The sequence below is a fragment of the Spinacia oleracea genome, chromosome 3 (genome assembly GCF_020520425.1).
Source record: "Spinacia oleracea cultivar Varoflay chromosome 3, BTI_SOV_V1, whole genome shotgun sequence".
Classification (NCBI taxonomy): Eukaryota; Viridiplantae; Streptophyta; class Magnoliopsida; order Caryophyllales; family Amaranthaceae; genus Spinacia; species Spinacia oleracea.
Window position 1 is genome coordinate 53,825,604 of NC_079489.1, and position 22,870 is coordinate 53,848,473.

The 22,870-nt window shown below is 36.4% G+C and overlaps 1 protein-coding gene across 1 annotated transcript; it reads left to right on the forward strand.

Moving 5' to 3' along the window:
• The first annotated feature begins 255 nt into the window (after positions 1 to 255).
• LOC110803787 (uncharacterized) lies at positions 256 to 14,061 on the forward strand. The gene is made up of 10 exons (XM_056840317.1): positions 256 to 640; positions 733 to 854; positions 2,612 to 2,753; positions 2,845 to 3,162; positions 3,264 to 3,411; positions 8,861 to 9,802; positions 10,148 to 10,389; positions 10,492 to 10,565; positions 12,422 to 12,557; positions 13,762 to 14,061. The coding sequence occupies exons 2-10, from the start codon at positions 799 to 801 to the stop codon at positions 13,786 to 13,788; spliced, it is 2,085 nt and encodes a 694-aa protein (XP_056696295.1). The 5' UTR covers positions 256 to 640; positions 733 to 798; the 3' UTR covers positions 13,789 to 14,061.
• The last annotated feature ends 8,809 nt before the right edge of the window (positions 14,062 to 22,870 follow it).

Consider the following 22,870-nt stretch of genomic DNA (forward strand, 5'->3'; position numbering starts at 1 on the left):
ATGTTTTTATCGAAATAGTACTCAATTTAACAAAATGGTACTCATTTTTTAATAAAATGATACTTTTTAAAAAAGAAATGGTGCATATTTGGCTTAAGCATGCCGCCTCTCCGCCTCAACTATTAATAAGGCGGTTGCATTGCATACCCACTACCCAACTTACCGAGTATCTCATTCACCACTAGTAATTTTAAGGCGTAACTAATTACTAACCGTGGTTGCATAATTTGCAATAAATACATCCGTCTCTATCTAGATTCTACTAAGGATTACTCCGTATTTTACAGACTTACAGACTCTCTCTCCACCTTGAAGCTCTCTGTAATGGAGTATTATTGACGTGAGGGATCCCATCTCGCAACTTTTGCACATACTTACAAGCCAACCCAAATTCTCTCTCCTCCCACTTCTTTCCTTTTCGCCCCCCTATAAATTCACTATCATCTTTTCGGATTTATATATAACTTTTATACTTACAATTCAATATCTTTTTTGATCCTAGGTTTTCGTGTACTGTAAATTAATTCCTTTAATTTATGATTGCATTCAATTCAATTCAATTATCATATGAAGTTCGGCGGTGATGCTTTTTTTCTCTCTCCTCCTCACTTTTCTTGCTATTCCATTGATCAATCCTCTGGTAAGTAACCTTTTTTTTTCTTTTCATTTTCTTTCTTTAATTTATTTATTTGTCTGGAATTATTGTCAATTTTTTTGGTTAAAATTGGACAGTGATTGCTGTTGAATTGGCTGAAAATTCGCGAGATTGTTATTATTGGTGCTTGAATTTTGATTTTAATGGGGAATGATGATAATGGATGCTGTATTTTCCCATTGACGAGCTTACAAATTGGGTAATTTCCGAATTTGATCTGAGTTACTTTGCTCTCAATTTGCTATTTTTTGCTCAGTTATGGCATCTTTGTTAATTGGAAAGGGTGACAATTTTTCCTGAAGGGCAAAGAGTAGTGTTGATACTGAAGGTGTGAATTCTCTCTAGCAAGAACCTTGAGATATAACGTTTAAATAGAGTATGCATGTCATGAACAAACAAGGCACCTGATGTAATGGTTTATGCTTTCCCTGGTACTCGAGTTCAGATCAAGAAATATTGTAGTCTCTCGTGGATGAAACCGGTTAGGAACACTTGTGAATTATTCGGACCTTGGCCTAGATTTGGTTTGTGGAAGTTTCGTGGGGGGCTTGTTGGGTATGGACTGTGGAGAGGGGTTTCTAGGTTTCAGCCCTGTTCGGAAAAATTAGCGGTGGCGGGTAGCGGTTAGCAGTTAGCAGTTAGCGGTTGAGTAGCGGGTAGCGGTTAGAGTAACGAGTAGCGGTGAATAGTAGCGGGTAACGGTTAGCTGTCAAAGTAGCGGCTAACTGATATGAGTGTTCGGTAAAAGTAGCGGTTGATATTATAAAATAAATATAAAAGCTAGAATATTATTTAAAACTTTATTATAAATTTGTCAAACGCTACCCGCTACCTTAAACGCTACTAATTTTAACGTTTGACAAAAGCTACTCAACCGCTAACCGCTACCTAAATCGCTACTTTACCAAACACTTACAAATTTTACAAGTAGCGCCTTGACTAGGTAAAAACGCTACCCGCTACCTCAAACGCTACCGCCGAACACGCACGAACAAGTTTGGTGTTCCGATTAGGATAAGACACCAGGAAACTAAAGGAATGTTGACTGTTTGGTCGGAATGTTGGTCAAAGGTCTCCTTTTTTGTACAACATTTTAATTCCGGGTGTTTTTTGATAAAATCAAACCAATATGGTGGTAATTTCACAAAGTGACCTAAAAACAAGGTATTTTTTGACAAATTTGCTTTTTTCTTATTTTGGGGATAATTTTGCCTTTTATTATTTATCATTTTATGCAATTTTTGTTTATTTGAATGTGTGTGCATGCATATCATTTAGTTTGCTCGTTTTTAGTGAATGTATATAATTGATCGACTGAAGTCCGTATGCCATTTTTTTTAATTGCACCATATGAAATTCACGTTTGTCAATGCATATCTTTGACCACTAATATCTTTAAAAGTGTTTTAATAAAAATTATAAAAAGTTGATATTGAAAGTATATTTTGAGACTAATATTACAAAATCTCATATGACTATTTTTCTTTGTGTAAAAGTCACAAATTATGGTCAAAAGAGGAGTGTGTGAATAGTCTAAAGTCCAATTTGTGCAATTAAAACAAATAGAAGAAGTACTATTAGGGAAGGGAAGAAGGAAGAAAGGGAAATGGAAGGAATTGAAGGGAAAAGAAAAAACTTTTATTTTTTCAGCTTTTAATTTTCGTTAATCTCCCAAATTCCTCCAATTTAGGGAGGAAAGAAAAGTGAAATTTTTATGAAGTGACTTTCCTATCACTTCCCTTATCAAATTCAATGCTATTTCTGTCATTTTCTCTTTCTTCATTTCCTGCCAAATCCCTTTATATCAAAACGGGCATAAAAGAACTAATATGCCTTAATTACTTGATTTGTCACTATTCAGTTCCCATAATAAATTCATAGCTTCAAGCATCTTGAGTTTACTGGTTTGTCTATTAATAAAACTAACACCGACATTGTTTTTTCTTTGAATTGAAGGGATTTGCAGTCGTATCTTTCCCATCTGAACATTTTTCTGGCTGCTGAGAGCAACGCATTCTATATTTTAGTGGACAACAGACCATGGCTCGAAGGTCTAGGATCACGTCGCGCACACTTGTGGCAATTGATGGTTACCAAGGTAATTCAAGTTCATCGCCTTGTTCTCTCTTGTGTTAATAGACTAAGACCTGATAAATCTGCCTTGTCTACTTTTCTTTACTTTTGCACAGTCAAGGTTGTCGCCATTTGCCAATAGTAGCGCTCGTAAGGAGAGGAATGCTGGTAAAGAGAAATTAGAGAAAAAGGCCAGCAACAAAGTAACGACTTCTAATAAAGGCACGAAGTCGACTAATTCAAAGATTTCGGAGAGATGGTTTTCACTGATAGATGCTGCCACATTATCACAAAAGAGGGCGCTATTACCTGTAAAGAAGCTTAAGTACTCTTTACAGTTAAATCGAGAGCTCCACAGGACCTTGTTTGGGTTGATTATTTTCGAAGTCTCGTGGGATGATGTTCGTGGCATCAATTATCTTAATGAACTACAGGTTTGTCTCTTATCTCTGTTTCCTGTGGTTGTTAGGTTGAGTCTTCGTGTCTATATAATAGGTGAGTTTTTGATTTGTTGATTTATGACATGTGCTTGCAGACTGATACTTCTCTGGCTTTAGAAACCAAATTTATGAGAAGATGGGAATTTGACAGTATAATGCAAGCTGTAGACAGCATTCCTTCTTGGTTTTCAGGGACATACCATGATCAAAATCTATTGAGAGATTATCTGCTATCTACTGTTGGTAACTTTTTCAGCCAAGGCATTATATTCTTCAGATAGGAGAACTTTTTTTCTTGTTAACTTGTGGCTTTATCTGCTTTAGTTCAATCCTAATTGTTGTTTGAAGAGAACTAAAGGAGACCAAGTTCCCAATGTGCTGTAGAAGTTTCAAGAGGGGCCTTAGTTTTTTCACACTACACTGAAATTGCCGTCTATTATTGATGGTTACAATGAATCAGGATGCTATGCAGACATAACAAGATAACATGTACTTAATTCCTAAGTTTGTTTTTTCAGCTCTTTACCTCACTTGCATTGGTGTCTATGAGTCTCTGACAATTGCTACTGAGATGCTCTAGCAGCACATTAGTAAAGAGAGGATAATAATGCTAGAAGATTTATGGTGTAGAATCCAAATGCGATTTTTGTAAATCCAGTGATTAACCTAGCCTAGTTTTATGGAACCTTAGCTACTTGTTTGGTGTTTTTGGTGTTAGGCTGGAAAAATGATTGCATGGTTGTGAACAAAATCTTACGCACATCATTTAGTTGTCAGATTTCACTATTAAAGTTTAGGTGTAATTATTGATTTAATACTACCTCCGTTTTCTTCAGCTCCACTTACTTTCTGTTTTCATCCGTATACTTAAATCTACTCATCTATTCATATTTATTATCTTCTACCTTACTTTAGCACTTTGTATTTAATAAATCCCTTACTCTCTATCTCTATCCTCCTTAAAGTAAAGGTACTAAGGGTGTGGTTCCCTTTTTAGTTCTCCTTGGTTTTTGTTGCAAAACTGATTCGAACTGAGGAAAATGGATCCTATGGATGCAGTATGTTTTTTAGCCTGCTTATATGTCCTTTTCACAAACTTCTTGTGATTCTTCAATCTCCGCCTATGAATGGCCGTTAATTGCCTAAACTGTGATAAGCACTACAGCAGATTTTGCTGGTGATGTGTTTGCAAAGAATGTTGCTCCTTTGACGTGCCTTTGGGTGGTGTTATACAGGGAACATCATGAGTTTGTTGGAAAAACCAAAGGATCTTATTGACAAAGGCTTGGTGGAGCTCCTAATAAAAAGAGAAATGAGGGCAACCCTTCAACACTTTTTCCCGTCCATATCTTGGGAGTAGGGGTAGGGAGGGGTTAAGGACTTAAGGTAGTGTTTGCAAGGATTCTCATTGTAGTTTGCATTGAGGATCCATGAAAATGTTAAATGTTTCCCTGCTTTGCCTCTATTTGGTATCCTGAATCCCTGATAGCTATATACTTCATCTGATTAGCATATCCTAATCATAATCATACTGTGACTTCGTTTGGATTCTGATTAGCTATATACTTCATCTATGTATGCGGACCGTGGCTTTGTGTGACTATTGTAGCCTTATGGGTAAAAGAGGTCTGAAATTCATTCTTGCAGTTGAGATTTATAGTATTACTCATTATAACCCCAATCAATAGTTTCTAATACGTCTATACTTTAGCATACTTGTTCTCTGGTAGTTGGTACATCCTCTGCTCCTAAATAGTTGCACCATAGTCCTTTTATGAAAATATCACCGTAGTTGCACGCACCTTCCTTTATTAGTATGTTTTTTCTGGTACAATTACAATTTTACCCCCACCTTGAATTTTCTTTGCTATCTAAACCAAGAAGGAAGAACTTTACCAGACCCACCTTATCTGAATCACCTCATTACCCAAACACAACCCACACGGCCACACCTCTACATTGGAATTTGCGAAAACAGTCGGAGCTTCTTCTTTTTTGTCTTCTACGTTACTCCCTCCGTATTTTATTAAGTGGTGCACTTTCCATAATCGGCCGTATTTTATTAAGTGGTGCACTTTGCATTTATAGAAACTTTCCTCTTATTTTATGATTTTTTTCTTTCCCATGGACCGCACTAGTCATGTTTTTTTACTCCCACTAGTCATATTTAATACTTCCACTATCTTTTACTCCAATTGTTTAATCTGCACTTACCCTACTTGTTTCTTTGTTTAGTAAATTCAACTCACCTTCATTACACTCCATGCCGTTCAAAGTGTGCCACTTAATAAAATACGGAGGGAGTAATAAATTGGCTAAATGTAACTCTTGGTAGTTAGAATTGGCCAGAGATTTCAGATCTAATACCTCAGTGCCAATACCAACCACCACGTGTTTGAATTTGGCTTAGTGACAAGAGTGGAGAGATAATGGTGGAAAAAAATGAAGATGGAGGTGTTTTTTTTATTAACCCAAGTAACGTTTTTTACATATCCACCCACTTGAAGAGCCAAACCACCATCATTTGATTTCCATAATCGTGTAATGACTTCTTTTTGGGTGAAACTGGTTCATCAGCTTTCAGGTCTTGAAATCGTGTGTGAGTGTGTGTTTTTTAATTCCTTTGTATTTAATCATAGTGTGTAATTGACTGGGATGGTCTTTGCTGGGGTAAGTCACAGGGTGGTCTGGGGTTGAGAAACCTGGCACTGTGGAACCTTGCTGCAGTTAAGCATGTATGGGCTATAGAGAAGGAAAACTTATGGCCATTTTGGGTAAAATGGGTGCATTGTGTTCCTAAAAGGAAGAAATTAGAAGTCATTTAAAGTTCAAGTGGTTGCAATTTGGGTATGGAAGCATATTTGCAAGGTCAGGGAAATGATTGGTGAGAAAGTACCTCCGCATCAGGTCATGGGTGGTAATAGCTATTCAATGGAGATCATTAATTCTCATGTGGAGAACATCCGAATATGCCTTGGAGATTTTCCGTATGAACAGACTAAGCCTGCCAAAGCACAGGTTTACTCTGTGGCTAGCTGCTCATAATAGGTTAAAGAACAGAAGAAGACTGAAGTTGATTGGTGTATGTGATTCTGAAGATTGTGCAATTTGTGCCACTGATCCTGAGGACAGGAAATGCCTGTTCTTTGGCTGTGATTACTCTTTAAGAGTGCTATAAAAGACCAAGACATGGCTGGGTATTAGTCTAGCCAACAATGACCTGATGTACATGCTGAAATGGATTCGGAAATACTTCAAGGGTTCCTCTTTTGAAAGGAAATGCTGTTTACTGCCGCTACTGTTATGATTTACCAGATGCTGAGATTAAGGAATGTAGCAATCTGGCAACACAAGATGGATTGTTTAGATAACACTGTAAAATCACATCAAGAATACTGTGAAGAATAGAGTGTCTTGAGTGATAGGCAAAAAGTAAAAATAGAGATTGGTTACATACTTTGTAATAAGGGTTCCTTGGCCTTATGAGGACAGGAAATGCCTGTTCTTTGGCTGTGATTACTCTTTAAGAGTGCTATAAAAGACCAAGACATGGCTGGGTATTAGTCTAGCTAACAATGACCTGATGTACATGCTGAAATGGATTCGGAAATACTTCAAGGGTTCCTCTTTTGAAAGGAAATGCTGTTTACTGCCGCTACTGTTATGATTTACCAGATGCTGAGATTAAGGAATGTAGCAATCTGGCAACACAAGATGGATTGTTTAGATAACACTGTAAAATCACATCAAGAATACTGTGAAGAATAGAGTGTCTTGAGTGATAGGCAAAAAGTTTAGCACCAAAAATAGAGATTGGTTACATACTTTGTAATAAGGGTCCCTTGGCCTCTGTTGAAGCCAGTTTTGTTCTTGTTTCTGTTCAAGGGTTGCTGTCCATGTACAGATTTGGGTGTAATCTTTGAAGTATTAAAACAATGATTACTTGTGTTCCCAAAGAAAATTATAATGTGTTAAAGATGGGGTAGGGGAGAGAGATATGGTAGGAATGGAGTATGAGGGGAGAGAAAAAGATGGTTGGTGATGGAGTTTGAGAATTGAGAAAAATGGGGATGGAGTTTGGGGAGTGAGAAATGGGAATGGCATTTGAGAATTGGGAATTTGGGACCAAGGAGACGGTGAGGGAAGATGTGTGGCAATAATGTAACTAATCGGAGAACTATATACCCCTCCTACACTTTCCTCTTCCTAATTAATTATGACATTTCCAATTGGTGTAACTATTTAGGAAAAGGAGAAAGTATTACATTCAGTGATTCAATCTTTATTCTATTTCATATAGGCATCATATATCTATGCTGGAGTGTACGTATTTTTCTAGTTCATCGTTTCTGTAATTTATTTGGAGTATTGATCTGCTTATATCCCAAATTTTCTTGTTTTCTCTTTCTTACTAAGATCGACACTTTAGTTAAGTTTCGGATATAGGCAAAGTATTGGCAAAGAACATATTACAGTTCTCGGATAATTTAGCAAATAGAGGTTATTCTAAATTGAAGATTCTTATAAAAAAGAGTAGTAAGAAATTGGAGGCAATAAAGAAGCGTAGGAAGTTTCTTGTTTTTGTACTTTTAGGGTTTGACATTCTTCCTTGACATCCCGGGAACAATTTTGTCAATTAAATAAAGTCAAACAAGTCAATGTTGACTTTAGAGTTTTGGCACCAAATTCTGTTATAGTTTGTAGCAGAATTCATTTAGTCATTAGAGCTGGATCAGTAACTCTGATACCAATGATGCAGGAGGCTAGCCCACTGTTTAAAACTCGACAATGGAGGTAGACCATAGAAGAGAGAGAGAGAGATCTTTAGAGAGAGAGAGAGAGAAAAGTAGAGAGAGAAGTAGAAGTGTTTGTATTATTATTGAATGATTAACACAATGACTGATTACACCTTATAGATAACCTCTTAAACAGAGGGATACCATTGAACAACTTGTTCAAGGGATGCTGGAAAGCATAATTCAGAATAGTGCAAGCCCCTAATTCAGAATAGTGAAAGCATAATTCAGAACTTGTTCACCATTGGTGTTAGTAGGGAAGAAGGATGGACAATGGAGGTAGAATATAGAAGAGAGAGAGTTCTTTAGAGAGAGAAACAGAATTAGAAAGAGAGGGAAAAGTAGAGAGACAAGTAGAAGTGTTTGTATTATTGAGTGATTAATACAATGACTGATTACATGTATTTATATGCTACATTGATGCACCAAAGCTACTGATCTACCTCTAATGACTAACTGAATTCTGTTACAGTTTGTAACAGAAGTTGGCGTCAAAACTATAAAGTCAACATTGACTTGTTTGACTTTATTTAATTGACAAAATTGTTCCCGGGATGTCAAGGAAGAATGTCAAACCCTAAAAGTACAAAAACAAGAAACTTCCTTGACATTCCTTGACAAAATTGTTCCCGGGATGTCAAGAAACATTGACTTGTTTGACTTTATTTAATTGACAAACTACCCTTAACAAACAAAAGGGACCTTGCTTTGGGGTGGAGTCTGGAGGGATTATCTCTCTTTACCTTTATTTGAAATCACTTTACTTTTCCAGTTGTTATTTGTGCTCGTGTAGCAAGCGCAAGATATATCCTTGTGCTTCTAAAAACCTCCTCTGTCTTCTAGTTTAATGTAGGAAATCTCATCTCTTCATTTATTCCTTTTTCTAATCCGTACAGATGAAGTGTTCCATGATGCCAAGGAGGATTTTTCGGATGAAGAGACTGCTTGCTTTTTTGATGTAGCAGCGGATAATGCATTATCTTATGGTGTTTCAGTTGATTTTGGTGCACGCACCACAGGAATTGAAAATGACACGAGTATTTTACATACGCCACCACCTCCTAACGTGCCTTATAAAAGAAGAAAAGTGACACGATCAAGCAGCTCTGGAGCGGTAGTCGATACCTACTCTGAGGAAACTCCTAAGACACCCAGTAGGACTTTTGACCCATTTGAACATTGTGAGAATACCATTGAAGCGACTGAATACAAAGATGTCTTACTTTTATTTAGATTCAATGACAGAAACCTTCCTTTTAAGCTAAAAGACATAATTATGGGTGACCTGCGTTTGCTTACTCTCTTAGAATCTGGGCTTCCATCTTGGGTAATATTCCTTCAATCATATCCTGTCGTTGGCCATGTTTATCGTCCATGGATGTGTCCTCTTGCCAGAGCTTTATATACGATCATTTCAATTACCACTGTTGTGATTGGGTTTTACGACTTATACAAGAATGTGCCACTTCTTAAGGCAACAGCATCTCGTTTGCTTGGACCTGTTTTTGATTGGATAGAGACTTGGGAGATGGTATCAAGGGTCAAATACTTGGGAACAATGCTATTCTTGCATAATTTTGAAAAGGCTGTTAAGTGGCTTCTGATGATAACACATACTATGAGATCATTTTTTTCTGTTCTTGCTCAGCCAATTGTTGAGCCGCTTATAGAATTTTCCGAATTCTTTCTTCCATTCTGGACTGTGTGTATTCAAATGTCGGAGAGCTTCTTTTCATTCATCTGCATTGTTTTCGGATCTTCATGCAGTTTTATTGGCAATGTGGTGGAGATAATATTCTTACCAATCTGGTTGATCCTGACATTTATCTGGACCACTGGTAATTTATTAGCCTGTAATATGTTCTGATCATTTATTAATAATTCCCCCGTCTTTTTATAGTCGCAACATCTCTCCCTGGCACACGCTTTAATGAAGAGATTAGATAAGGTGAACAGACAAATTAAGTAAAGCAACTTAAACACGGGTAACCCAGCCTTTTCCTTTTACTGATGTTTAAGTTATTTTAGTTAATTTGTCCATTTACATTCTCTGATCTCTTCCACGAAAATATGTGCCAAAAAGGAATATGTTGCCATTAAAAAAAATGGAGGAAGTATCGTTTATGTGGAACTATAACAAGATAACAGCATTTTATTACCATGTTTTGTTGAAAATTTTGCAGCAATCTCCATCATTTTGCCAATTTTTTGGGCCTGCTGGGAAATCTTAAATGCGCCAGTTCGCTTGGTGCTTGCACTGTTCAGTTTCATAGCCTTTGTCTGTACCCTGATATATGAAATGATTGGAGATTTGTGGTCATCTGTTTGTAGTATAGTTCATATTGCATCAACTACTGAGGCGACTGTAACAACGACATATGAGGTTTCAATGTGGCGCTCACTTTGGAATGATCTGTTCTCAAAGGTTCTGATATGCCAAACGTCTTGTTTCACTGCTCAATTTGATTTTTCTGATTCTCCTTTGTCTTCTGGGTTTGACAAAAGCTATTTATCTTCCCTGTTCTAGGTTTTCCGTGCTGTTAGGAGCATTTTGCATGGTTTTGTGACTTTTTTCACTGCTTGCAACAGGCATCGACTTAGGTACGTAGCGTGGAACTTCTCCAATTCCAGAACTTTGTACAATTTCCATTCTAAATTTTGAGTGATAACATAGCATATATGCATAAAAGTGGGATATATAACCTTATTAAAGCTACTTGGAGAGTACGATTACAATTCCATGTTTGAATATAACATAGCATATATTCTTCCAGATGAGTGCATGACCTAGATGAGACTTTGCTTTGTTAGATGAGAATTTAATTTTAAATAATGAGAGGTAAATTTATAATTTAAGGTATCACTCTTAAGGAATATTGCTAATGGTAAAAGTGCTGCTTATATATACTACACATTTTCTATTGCTTTCTTTCCTTTTGTTTTTATTGATGGTAATATGAAACCGTCACAGCTCATAAATTATTTGCAAGCGTTAAATATTTTGGGAGAAATAGAGCATCTAGTAAGTGCACTCAAGTAGAAAAGTTTGGCCCTTAGCCACCACCCTAGGAAGAGTTCTTGCGATGGCCGCATATATACTTTGACGTTGGCACATATTTCATCAACTTCAAATCTAAAAAGACTATTTATATTATTGTCCGAGTTGTTCAATCTTAACAAGCCCAATCCACTTACAACCCAGTACCAAACAAAATCCCTGTTAATATCAGATCAGATTGAGTAATCAGCCCTTTGCTGTTTTGACCTAAAGAAAAAATGATAAGAGGAGATCGAGATCATAAGCCGCAGAGGCGCAGAAACAGTAGAACTTATATTGCATCCTGGAATAATTACATAAATTTAGCAGCATACTGGTGCATTTTCTTTGAGGGAAGCCTTTTGTGATGCAACATTAGTATGTTCGCATATTCTGCAACTGATGTGTCGCCTTCCCAGAGTGGAGGAATTCTGCGCATAACGCTATTAAGAAATAAATCTTTCAAATTATCCTTTCCTTCTAATAAACAACAAACTGCTGCATCCAGTAAACAGTCAGCATTTTTTGCTTTTAATTTTTGTGTTAATGTGCTGCAAATATAATTACAATCCTTTAGTACCTCTCCATCCAATTTGATTGCTCTTTTGCTTTCACCTACTCAGTGGCGGTCTGACAAATTAGTGGAGAAGCAACGTTCCAAGAATAAGTGATACATTATAGATGCCTTGAGAGTTGTGCCCTAATGTTTTTTCACCCAATAAATTTTTTGAACTTTTTCAATTCAATCGTCGAATTCCCATAATTTTGTTTATAAATTTTCTATAGTAATATAATGTGATAATATTACCAAGTGTAAAATAAACATCACAATGAAGTTAAAAAGTAACGTTGATCTCTTTGAAGGTTTTTATAAGTTCTTAATGTAACCAAGGGTGTTGTAACAACTAAGAAAACTACAACACATTGGGTGCCTCTTATTAAATTTGTGTTGATGTAGAAATGAATGCTCAGGAAGCTGATGTGATACTGCAACTTTTTCTGTAAAAGGCCTGTACTCCATAGTTGGGTAAATGAATTGCTGCCTGATATTTAATGATGAAATATTGTAGTTCTATGAGAAGATTTTGTTGGAAGAAGAACTTTGTAGTTTTATGAGAAGATTTAACATTTAAGGTTTGCTTTGATTCTCACGAGTTATGGAAATTCGAATTTAATGAACTTTATCATCCTTAAAAACTTGAATTGTTCTGGCATCTGATTCAAAGTAGTAATTCATCATTGTGATGGCCTCTTGATGCGTGTGTATATGTGCCATATTATTACTCCCTCCATCTTGAAAACGAAGGGAATACATATGTTCTTGTTCCATTCATATCTGTTACAGCTATGATTCCATGGGAAATGTCTTCCATATTCTGCCAGTGTTGGCAAAGTTTAACAAGGCCTTCGTGGTGTGCAGTATTTATAACCACTTGAAGGAGTTCATCCAGAAACTATCCCGCCATCGTTGCCAATCACAGCATAGAACTATCCATCACAAAAAATGGCATGTGGATCCAAAACGGCAGGCACAATTACGTAGAACCCAAAATTTGGTGAGTTTCTTTTCTTTGACTCTTTGTTATGCTTTTTGTGTAGATTTATGTTCATATTGTGCAATACAGCTTGTCTTTTTGAGTACGGACATCTTGTGCAAATGTGCACTGGTCTTGATTTATATTCATATTATGCCTTTTACAAGATAATTCCTGAGAGCATCTGTATTTTTCTGTGTAGATTACAGATAATAGATATTTTATGAAATTATATGAATAAAGCAATTATCTTTTGTTCTTTTCATCAAAACCCTCCCCCCCCCCCCCCCCCCCCTCCCCTCAGTAGTCAGTCTCATGCAATAATAAGTAACTAAAAACTGACTATAGGCGTGTTTGGCAGTAGCGGGTAGCAATTTGACCTAGTGAAGACGCTACTGGTAAAATTTGCAAGTGTTTGTCAAGTTAGCGGTAGAGTAGCGATTAGGTAGCTTTTGCCGAACGTTGAAATTAGTAGCGTTCTAAAGTAGTGGGTATCGTTTTGATAAATTTATAGTAAATTTTCAAACAATATATATATATATATATAGCTTTTATTATATTTTTACAATATCAATCGCTACTTTTACAGAACACTTATACTAGTTACTCGCTACTTTTACAGCTAATTGTTATCCACTATTTTACCGTTACCCGCTACTCTAACAGCTAACCGCTACCACTAGTTTTACCAAACATGCCCTATGTTTGCGAGTGTGTGCTTTTGTTGAGGGTTTTAAAACTTAGTGCCATATGGTGGGTAGGGCCGTAGGGGTTGTGTGCAGTCACTTTCATTGTCATGGTAGTTGATTAGATGAAAACAACAGATACGATGATGTTGGAATAAAGAACCAGAGAGGAGAGATTATTTGGTAGGATTTGCCGTTGTTCCAGCCTTATCTCTACCCCCTCCCAACTAGACCCGACATTTCTTAATACTTCGTATTTGCTTAATCTTATCTGCTAGCTGAGGTTGTCACTAATTTGTTGTAGTTCAGCTTCCCCCTCCCTCGACCCCTGTGGGCTCCCTCCATGCAACACCAACAAAAACCAGTTTTCTCCCCCACCCTCCCACTACATCTGACATTCCCCTTGTCCCCCGTATGGCACTAAGTTTTAAAACCTTCCATATGGCACTAAGTTTTAAAACCTTCCATATGGCATATTTTGTTTCTAGATCTGAATGCTCTTTTCTAATCAAACCTAACCTAAGTTTATACATACGCAGGCGGAGCCTCGACATGTTAATCGATAATTACTGATGGCTGATGTCTATTAGTTGTTTACTGCGGTAGAAACTAGAGAGTTGAACATATTCAATGTACATATCTCTGGTGCTTTCTGGTTGTTAATATGTTTCTGTAATAATTGTATTTTTATTCCTCATTCTTTCTTTACCCTTGTACACCATTATTTTTCCAATTGAGTGTAGATATCCATAATGAAAATGTAAATCTGTAGACATGCTTCCACCCAAATGTATTTATCAGCAAATAGAAAGCGGTAATAAGAATCTTCTATAGAGCAACATCTTCTGTCCACCGATTACTGTTTGAATTTTGGCCAGAGTATCTCAATGCAAAGAAAAACCGAGCTACTCTGTTGTGGTTTTCTCTTGCTTTTGTTTTTTCAGGTTAGTTATTGGATACCCATGACTTGAATTGGATTTAATTCAATCTCAAAGCTTCAACAAATTGAAAGACGCCCCTCCCGTTAAAGGTTGTATCAAACAACAATGTGAAAGAGGCCATTCATCATTGTAAGATCTCGTCTACAACGATCGCGATTTTGTCGGATTAGAATTTCATTTGATCCAATTTTTTTTTTTTTGTTAGTTTTGATTTATGTAGATGTCATATGATTATTTTTAGTAATGTATTATTTTACGTACCAAAATGTGGCATAATAAAGTAATTCACATGTAAGGAAATATTAACTTACGGGAACTTTTTTTTTAAGGATAAATTATTTTAAATAATCCAACCTTTCGACGATTTTCTGTTAATAATCCAACCTTTGTATTATTATCTAATAATCCAACCTTTATACCCCGTTAACTTTTATTAGACCCTAGTGACTGGAAACCGATGGAGAAGGTAACTTTTTTTTTTTTTTTTTGTTTCCTTACCTCCTTCCTCCTCCTGCCTCCCCGCTAATGCCAGCCCCACCAGAAATTCACCTCCACCCAAAGAAATTATATCCCCGCCTCCCTAAAACACCAACCCACCCTTGAAGCCCCCTCTCTCCACCATCTTCATCTTCACCTCCAACCACCATGAACACTCTAATTCATTTCATTCATTGACGTCGTATCTCATCAAAACCGACCAAGATCGAACGTCGTATTTGCGCCGCAACAAGACGGAGAGAGAAAACACTTGTGCCACCAGGACTCGTCGGAACGTAGTACCCACACCAGAAATCTCAGAATTTTCGATTGATTTGGGAACATTTTTTTTGGAATTTAGGCATGAATTACAGTAATAAGTGTTTAATATCAAACAAATTAAACTCATTTAACAATTTAGCAAATCAAATGTTTTACATCCAAACAAATAAATTTGTGGTGTTGTAGCGGCTAAGTTCATGGATCCGCTGAAGCAGAGTACCAGAATCTCCAATGAATTGAATAAGATTGAAGAATCAATGAGTTTGAGTGCTAAATTGAAGACACCCAGAAGGGGATTAAGTATGGGACCGGCAGAGATTATGAGAAGTGTGAGAAGGGGCATAAGTCTTGGCCCGGCAGAGATTTACTCGACAACGAAATTAAAGAAATTGGGTAAGCAAGACGATGTTCAATCGAGTTATATATGATGTAATGTTATTAATTATGAAGTTCTTGCTATAAAATGGAGTAGAATATTAAGGATATAAATTTGGATGGATTTTATGTTAGTGACGGTGTGGTTGGTGCAGTAAGATATTGATGGAAGCAAAGAATGGTGGAAATTCAGTCAAACTTAGAAAGAGGTCATTGTTTGTAAAAACAGAATGAAGAAAAAAGTAAAAGAAAAGAGAATAAAAGGGGAAAAAAATTATATATTTTCAAAAGTAAAAATAAATTATTAACGAATGGTTGCATGATACGTGTGCATATTACCTGTTGTAATGGGTTGGTGACCGGTTGGGTGCAATAAAAGATAAAGGTTGGATTATTAACAGAAAATCTTCAAAAGGTTGGATTATTTAAAGTAATTTTTCCTTTTTTTAAATATAGTTATTTAATAGGCAATTGATGAATGATTACGAAATAACTTCTTTCAAATTTTGGTTCATATTGATTTTATAATTGATTAGAGATTAATATTTGGTAATCCGCTCGTATTTTATTAGGAGTCACATGTTGACGGCCAGAAGAGTTGATCTAATAAAAACTAGTCTTGTGTGCACTTCAGGTATGCAGTTAGTTCTCAAGCGATTCGAAACAGATTTGTGTTATTACATTTAAATCTTAAATAACATGTAAAAAATATAATAATAAACGTGATGCGTGCGAAGATAAGAAACATATAAGTTAGATAGACCCGAACGCATCTAGATTGATTAAAATGCTTCTTTGGGCTTTTTCTATTGGATAGGTTGTCATTATATTCTTTATTCTATACGTGTGGAGGGTATTTTAGTAATTCAAGGGGACAACAAAAGTGGATTTATTAAAATAAATTCACCTCTTCACTTATATCTAGTAAAAATAATAAAGCAAGTGGGGGAGCAGGAATATAGAAAAAAGATGATGTGAAAAGTATTTTAATCAAAGTAGAGAGGGAGTTTATTGCAGTGGTGATCCCTAGATGAAATTGGATATACTCCCTCCGTCCTAGATTGGTTGTTACACTTTCCTTTTTCGGCCGTCCCAGATTAGTTGTTGCACTTCTAAATAAGGAATGACCCCACAATTATTATATTGTATCTCTTCTTCCCACTAAATTATTTTTTGTCCCCACACCCTCTCTCATTCAATTAAAAAAAAAATACCCCACTAACTCCTATCACATCTACTTTTTCAATAAAATAACAATTGATAACCAAACAACCACTTATCACCTAAAACTTTGTGCAAAGGTAATTTAACAACTAATGTGGGACGGAGGGAGTATTAAATAATTAGGATGGGATAAAAAGTTACTAAAAGAGGAAACGTGACCCTTGAAAATAGACAGCCAAAAGTAGTATATGTGACCCCTAAAAAAATACCACAAATTCTTGTTTACAAGGGTTGTACAATAAATATTATACAACAGAGTAAAAGTTAACTCAAAATGTTTAAAAGTAAAGCTTATATATGTAAAAGTTATCCATTTTTTAGTGATAAATTTTTTCATTTTAATAAAACTTATTTCTTTAAAATCATTAATAATGTATAAAATTAATCATTTAACTATTTAAAATGTTTTATCTATCAACGTTTTTTTTTTACTAATATAAAAGTTAATCAAAACTAGGTTAAAGTTACAAAAAAATGGGTAAAAGTTATTTTGGTGTACAATAAATTTATTGTACACCTAGTGCGCGCAAGACCTTTTGAAAAAATACTGAGGGGGTAGCATGTGTTTCGCTTATTAATCGTAAAATAGTTAACTACCCTGTAAGATTAACATGTTTTTTCAACTTTCAAATTTTGGTTATGTAATGAGGAGTCCTTTTCTCATATGTTTACCAATTCGAAATTGAATGACATAATTAAAATATTTGGTATGTTAATGTCATATTGTTTAACTTTCCTTTTTTTATTTTTGACTTTTGTCTGTTGTGATTATGGCATCTATACAAGTTGGAACCATAACGGTCCAAAACCAAATTCATTAACCAATTAGTTTTAATAGTCTAGACTAACAGAAAATAATAGAGTTTAGAATGCAGGAAAAGCAACGCTCAACACATCCCCAATGCCCCATGCTAGATAACTTCTCCCGCAAGTTATCTCTACAAACATGTTTGTTGAAAATCTACTCCCCTACAACGCAAATGTAATGGTGGATCATCCTAGAGTCATTAAGGCGAAGGCCATGACCAAAAGACATGAAGCACGAAGTCGGCGAAAGTTGAGTACGAACAAGCTAGAATGAAATCCTAGTACTAACATGCTTCACTCACAATAATTAATCCACATGCAAAAGCCATTTAGGAAAAATTAATCATGAAGGCAAGATTCGACTTGACACGACTCTTGACTCATAGATTAATTAAGAATAAGCTTCAAACGGGCCTAAAAGAAAAATATCCATTATAGGAAGGGTGTTGGGAGCCCACCAAACACCAAAATAAATAATAAATAAACAACCCACTTGTCGGACCATACCAACAGAATTCCAACGCATAAAAATAAAGAAATAAAATGAAACAACGTCTTGTATTATTAGTAGGAGTACAAGTTTTCCGGCAAGACTCCCCCCATTGTTCATACTCAAGATATATACGTTACAAGAGTTTTGAAGCTTGTTCTGGTTGCACTTTACGTTTATTAATATTTTCTTTACAAGGTGAACTCAAGACACACAACAAGACATTTAATAAACAGACAACCAAACAACACTCCTTTTTAATCCATTAGGAGTTGTGATCAAACATTCAAGACTCAAGTGATATTACTCCCATTGTTCATTCTCAATATACCATTGAGATTCCACGATATGCCTGTTGACATGCGGGTTGTGCATTAGGCACGAATAATCTTAATTCAATTCACATAGGCTTCCCAAACATACCCTGCATACGGGGTAGAATAAATAGTGCAACGAGACATTAATACTTGGGTCAAAATATGTTAGACATTACGTTCGATAGCATCAAACTAATCCCTTGCATGTGAAACAACCCATACATGCATATAATACTTGAACAACATGCTTGACATTAAATTCAACGATCATAAATAATCACAACATGCTTGCTCAATAAAAATCATAGTTCCATAATAATCCAAACATGTTCGTTCACAACATCAAACATGAATCTATAATAATACAACATGTTCGTTCACAACATCAAACATGAATCCATAACCATTCAATTCACATGAATCACAATAATAACATATCACATGAATCCTCGTGAAACGGTGGTCACCCTAGACATGTACGTACTTTGAATACATAAGTACAGGGGCCACTTTGTGATTCAAGTCTCTAGATTAGAAATCTCCTCCTATAATTAAAATAATGAAATTCAATTATTACTCATGTTCATTAAATTTTCAGCAACTTTATTAACTTTTAAAAAATTTGAATTGATTAGAAATCAATCGTTTATTAATAAAATAATAGTCTCAATTGAACGATTAAAACGCTAGCATGGAATTAATTTATTTTCATGCTAAAAACCATTAAAATTTGACACTTTAGGTCTTTATAATAATCTGAAAAATATAATTTATTATCATAATTAAAATCATCATCTAATTATGCTAATAAATTAGTCATTAGGTTAATATTAAAACCCTAACCCTAAATCACCATTAAAATCAATTTAATCCTTCAAAAATCAACACTTTATTTCAAATCTAAAAATTATAATACTCCAAATCAAAATATCCTTCGATAATCTAAACACATAAATCCTCAAAATTTGGTGTTCATAACCAATCCCAACAATATAATCAATCATAACTCAATATTAACAATAAAAATCCATAATTTAAAAACATAATTTGAAATAGAATAGATTAGGAAGAAAATAATTATACCAAACCGGCCTATAGCACGGTACGATCACGAATTAAATGAGACCGGGCGAAAAAGGGAAAAAATACACGGAGTATTGGTGGGCGGCAACACACGGAAAATTGTTGCTTCTTGCGTGTGTGTGCGGGTGTGCTACGAAGGCAGCCGGGGCGCGTGACAGGAGGGAGAGAGAGAGAGAGAGAGAGAGAGAGAGAGAGAGAGAGAGAGAGAGAGAGAGAGAGAGAGAGCACGAGTGCTCGTGTGATCGGCGCGAGTGCGTGTGAGAGGAAGCAGGGACCGTGGCTGTGCGGGGCGTCGAGGGACACGGGTCAGGGGCAACAACACACAACGACGAGAGGAGAGAGCACAAGTGTGTGTGGCTGGCGTCGAGCGAGGGACGAAGGGAAGAAGCGAGAAAGGGTGCTCGGATGGGCAGCGACGCCAGGGCACGAGCAAGGGGGTGCTTGGCTGGGCTGTGCGACGCAAGGGAAGGGAGGCAAAGGAGGAGAGCTGAGTGTCGTGGGGTGTAAGAGAGAGAGAGAGAGAGAAAAAAATAACGAGGGTTTAATGAAGGGGATCCAATTGAAATATAAGGGGTATTTATAGGCTTTCATAATCCCTAGTGGGTTAGGATTAGTAAATTGAGTATTGGGCTTGGCTTAAATATTGGGTTTGAATTAGGATTCTAACTTGGATTCTTTGATTGGGCTTAATCATGAAAACGAGTTGGACTTTAAATTAACTCAAACCTTTTTTTAAATCAAAACCCCAAATAATTTCCCGACTTCGAATAATAAATTTATTTCTTAATTAATTAAAATAATAAATATTCTAATTAATAAAAATATATTTAAATAATATTTAAATGCGAGTTGGATTCTAAAAATCATAAAAATGCTTTATAAATATATATACGAGGTATTACAAACACCTACCCAATTTATAGATTCCCATGAATTACTACTTCCCCAATTTTAGATGTCAATCAAACAACCCCTAAATGTTTGATTTCTTATGACTTTTTATTCTATTTTATAATTAATATAGTAGGATAGTTTAAACCATTTCTTAGGGGATACAAAAAAGTCATTTTCATTTGTTGTACTTTACACCTTTAATTACTCACTTACAAGATACAACCCTCAACTGTTTAACCTCGTCCCTAATAACTTATAATTAAGGTAATTTTTCTTGCATAACATTTGACATTTAAAGCACAAAGTTAAATATTAGCCTTAAGATCTCCTCAATAAAATCAGACATGATAGTTATCCAAGTGTGAGAGTGTCGATTTTTCCCTCTTCTGGATGTGCCAAGCATAATAAGTAAAATAGGGACTAACTGTGGGCGTTAGCCTCTTTTTACTAGTCTTTAGGAGTCGTCATTCGGTTTAAGAAAACTGAAAAAACCCGGTTATCGTGACATGCCTGGAGTGCAAACATGTGTGATTCACGACGGCCATAGATTCCCTTGTGATCCCTGGTGTGGAGATCCCTCAACGTAACATCTAGCGGAGCAGAGATTGAGAGTTCGGGAGACGTTTACTAATACGGGGAGTGCCCAACATTAGCCCACGCGGCGCGGTCCTTACTAGTTCAATTGTGACGATGATCGGACATGCTTATGCTACATTACTACTCTTGATTGATTTTAATGCATATATATTTACTAAACAGATGTCAAAAGCTGATTTAGATCGATTTAAGGGGCTTAACAATAAACCGATTTGTCCGAGTATTATCTTATTTAGGCGTGAACAGTATAATAGATAAAGTTAGCAGATTTATATGGTGGGTATAGCAATAAAAATATAATTCACGTTACAGAAAAGCGTAGGCTTTACTGCGGTTCTCAGGAACACCTACCACTTGACTTTACTTGCTTTCCGTTTGGCTTTCGAACTTCTGACCGACTAACTACGGGACATGATTCTTCCAGAGTTTTGAGTATTTTGGGGCTTAGGATTGTGTTTAGGTTTCTGCAACACTTCGACAGGATTCAGCGATCAGGCGGTCGTGTGGGCAGGGTCTGCTTAACAATGTGTTTAATACGGCAGACACACGAATCGGGACGTAGAAAGCTTCAGTCAATACTCAAGCTTAAGGGTTTAGGGTTGGAATTGTGTGTTATTTTCTGGTTTCAGAGGCCCTATTTATAGCAAAATAGGCCAGAATAAGATAAATTCGAAAAGAGAATTTTCTGACTCAGATATGCTAAGCGCTAGAAATTTCCAGCGCTTGGATCAGGAACGCTGGTTATTGCGCATGCAATCTGAGCGCCAGATCTTCTTTGTGTGACATCTAGATAATTCTTTCTTCTTGCGTGATTATATTAGAATCAAACTGTAGCGCTGGAATTAATCAGCGCTGGTGGTTTGAGCGCTGGAAATTTGTGACGCTTGCCCTGCCAGCGCTGGAATTTTCCAGCGCTGGTGTTTTACTTCACTTGTACCATTCTTGGCGGTTTTTCACCGAATCTTATCACGTTTTCTAACCTTTAGGAGCATGAGTTGGATTGCAAATTTTAGTCCTTATCTAATGATGAATCATAACGCGATTCAAACACTTAGATATTTTATCTTACGTGGCTGCTATTCGGGGTAACGTCCAAGTATGGAAGTTACTATAAATATTATCTTCTAAAAATGGAAATATGGATTACGGGATTGTCAGTCAGTCATGGATCGTTCGTTGCATGTTTAGGAAAGCATAGTCAAGCGGTGTGTTTGGTTTCATCATCGAACACACCGTGTCGGGCCTAGGGACAAATGTAGGCGTCTACACCAAGTCTATGTTATCCAGGAATCGAAAATATCTCGAGTACTTATTGTACGGTGCCATTTATGGTCTTCGTTCTCCTCCTCCTCCTCCTCAACATTCATCTCCCCACTTATCTTTAACACTCGACTTTTCTCCAACTCTATCTTGAAATCATCTTTTGATGGGATTTATAGTTAATCAAATAACATAATAGCGGAATATCCCAATGCCAGAATCCATGTATAAAGTACAGCTTAAGCATAACATAATTTTGTAGCGTGAACTCCCGTATAGTCTACGAACACGATCGATAACTCCAATTGTAGTTTCTCTACTTAGTCCACCGACAATGCAGATCCGCCTTGAGGTTGATAGCTTAGATATCTTTCAAGGTATTTTGACTTTTAGGGAAGAACAAAGTTTGGAGGCAAGGAGAGAATTATGGTTCACACTTAGATGCCTAAGGTTAGTGTAATGTATTTTGGTTAGTTATGGAAAACATGTATGGTATAGGTTATTATAATAACCTAACAACAAGGCAAGCCAAACGACCAAGCCATAAGGCCACATCCGGACAACAAGCCCACGAAGGAACAAGCAGCACGCACAGCGCACAACACAACACGCTGGGCCATGGGCCACGCCCTAGCCAGCGACGTTGTCACTGTTTTGGCCCGCGCGCACAAGAAAACACGCAGCAGGCCAGCTATGGGCTTGACGTGTCGTTGTGTTGTTCTCTTGCTTGCACTTGCCCCCATGGGCCTTGAGTGTCTCGTGCACTCGGCTCGTGGAATTCACTTTGTCTTGCGTGTAAATTATCTTTCGACAATTTATTTATCGTGTCGTACGATACGATCCAACATCGTACGATAGAATTATTTGTTTTGCCAAACTTACGAATATAAGCAATATGATA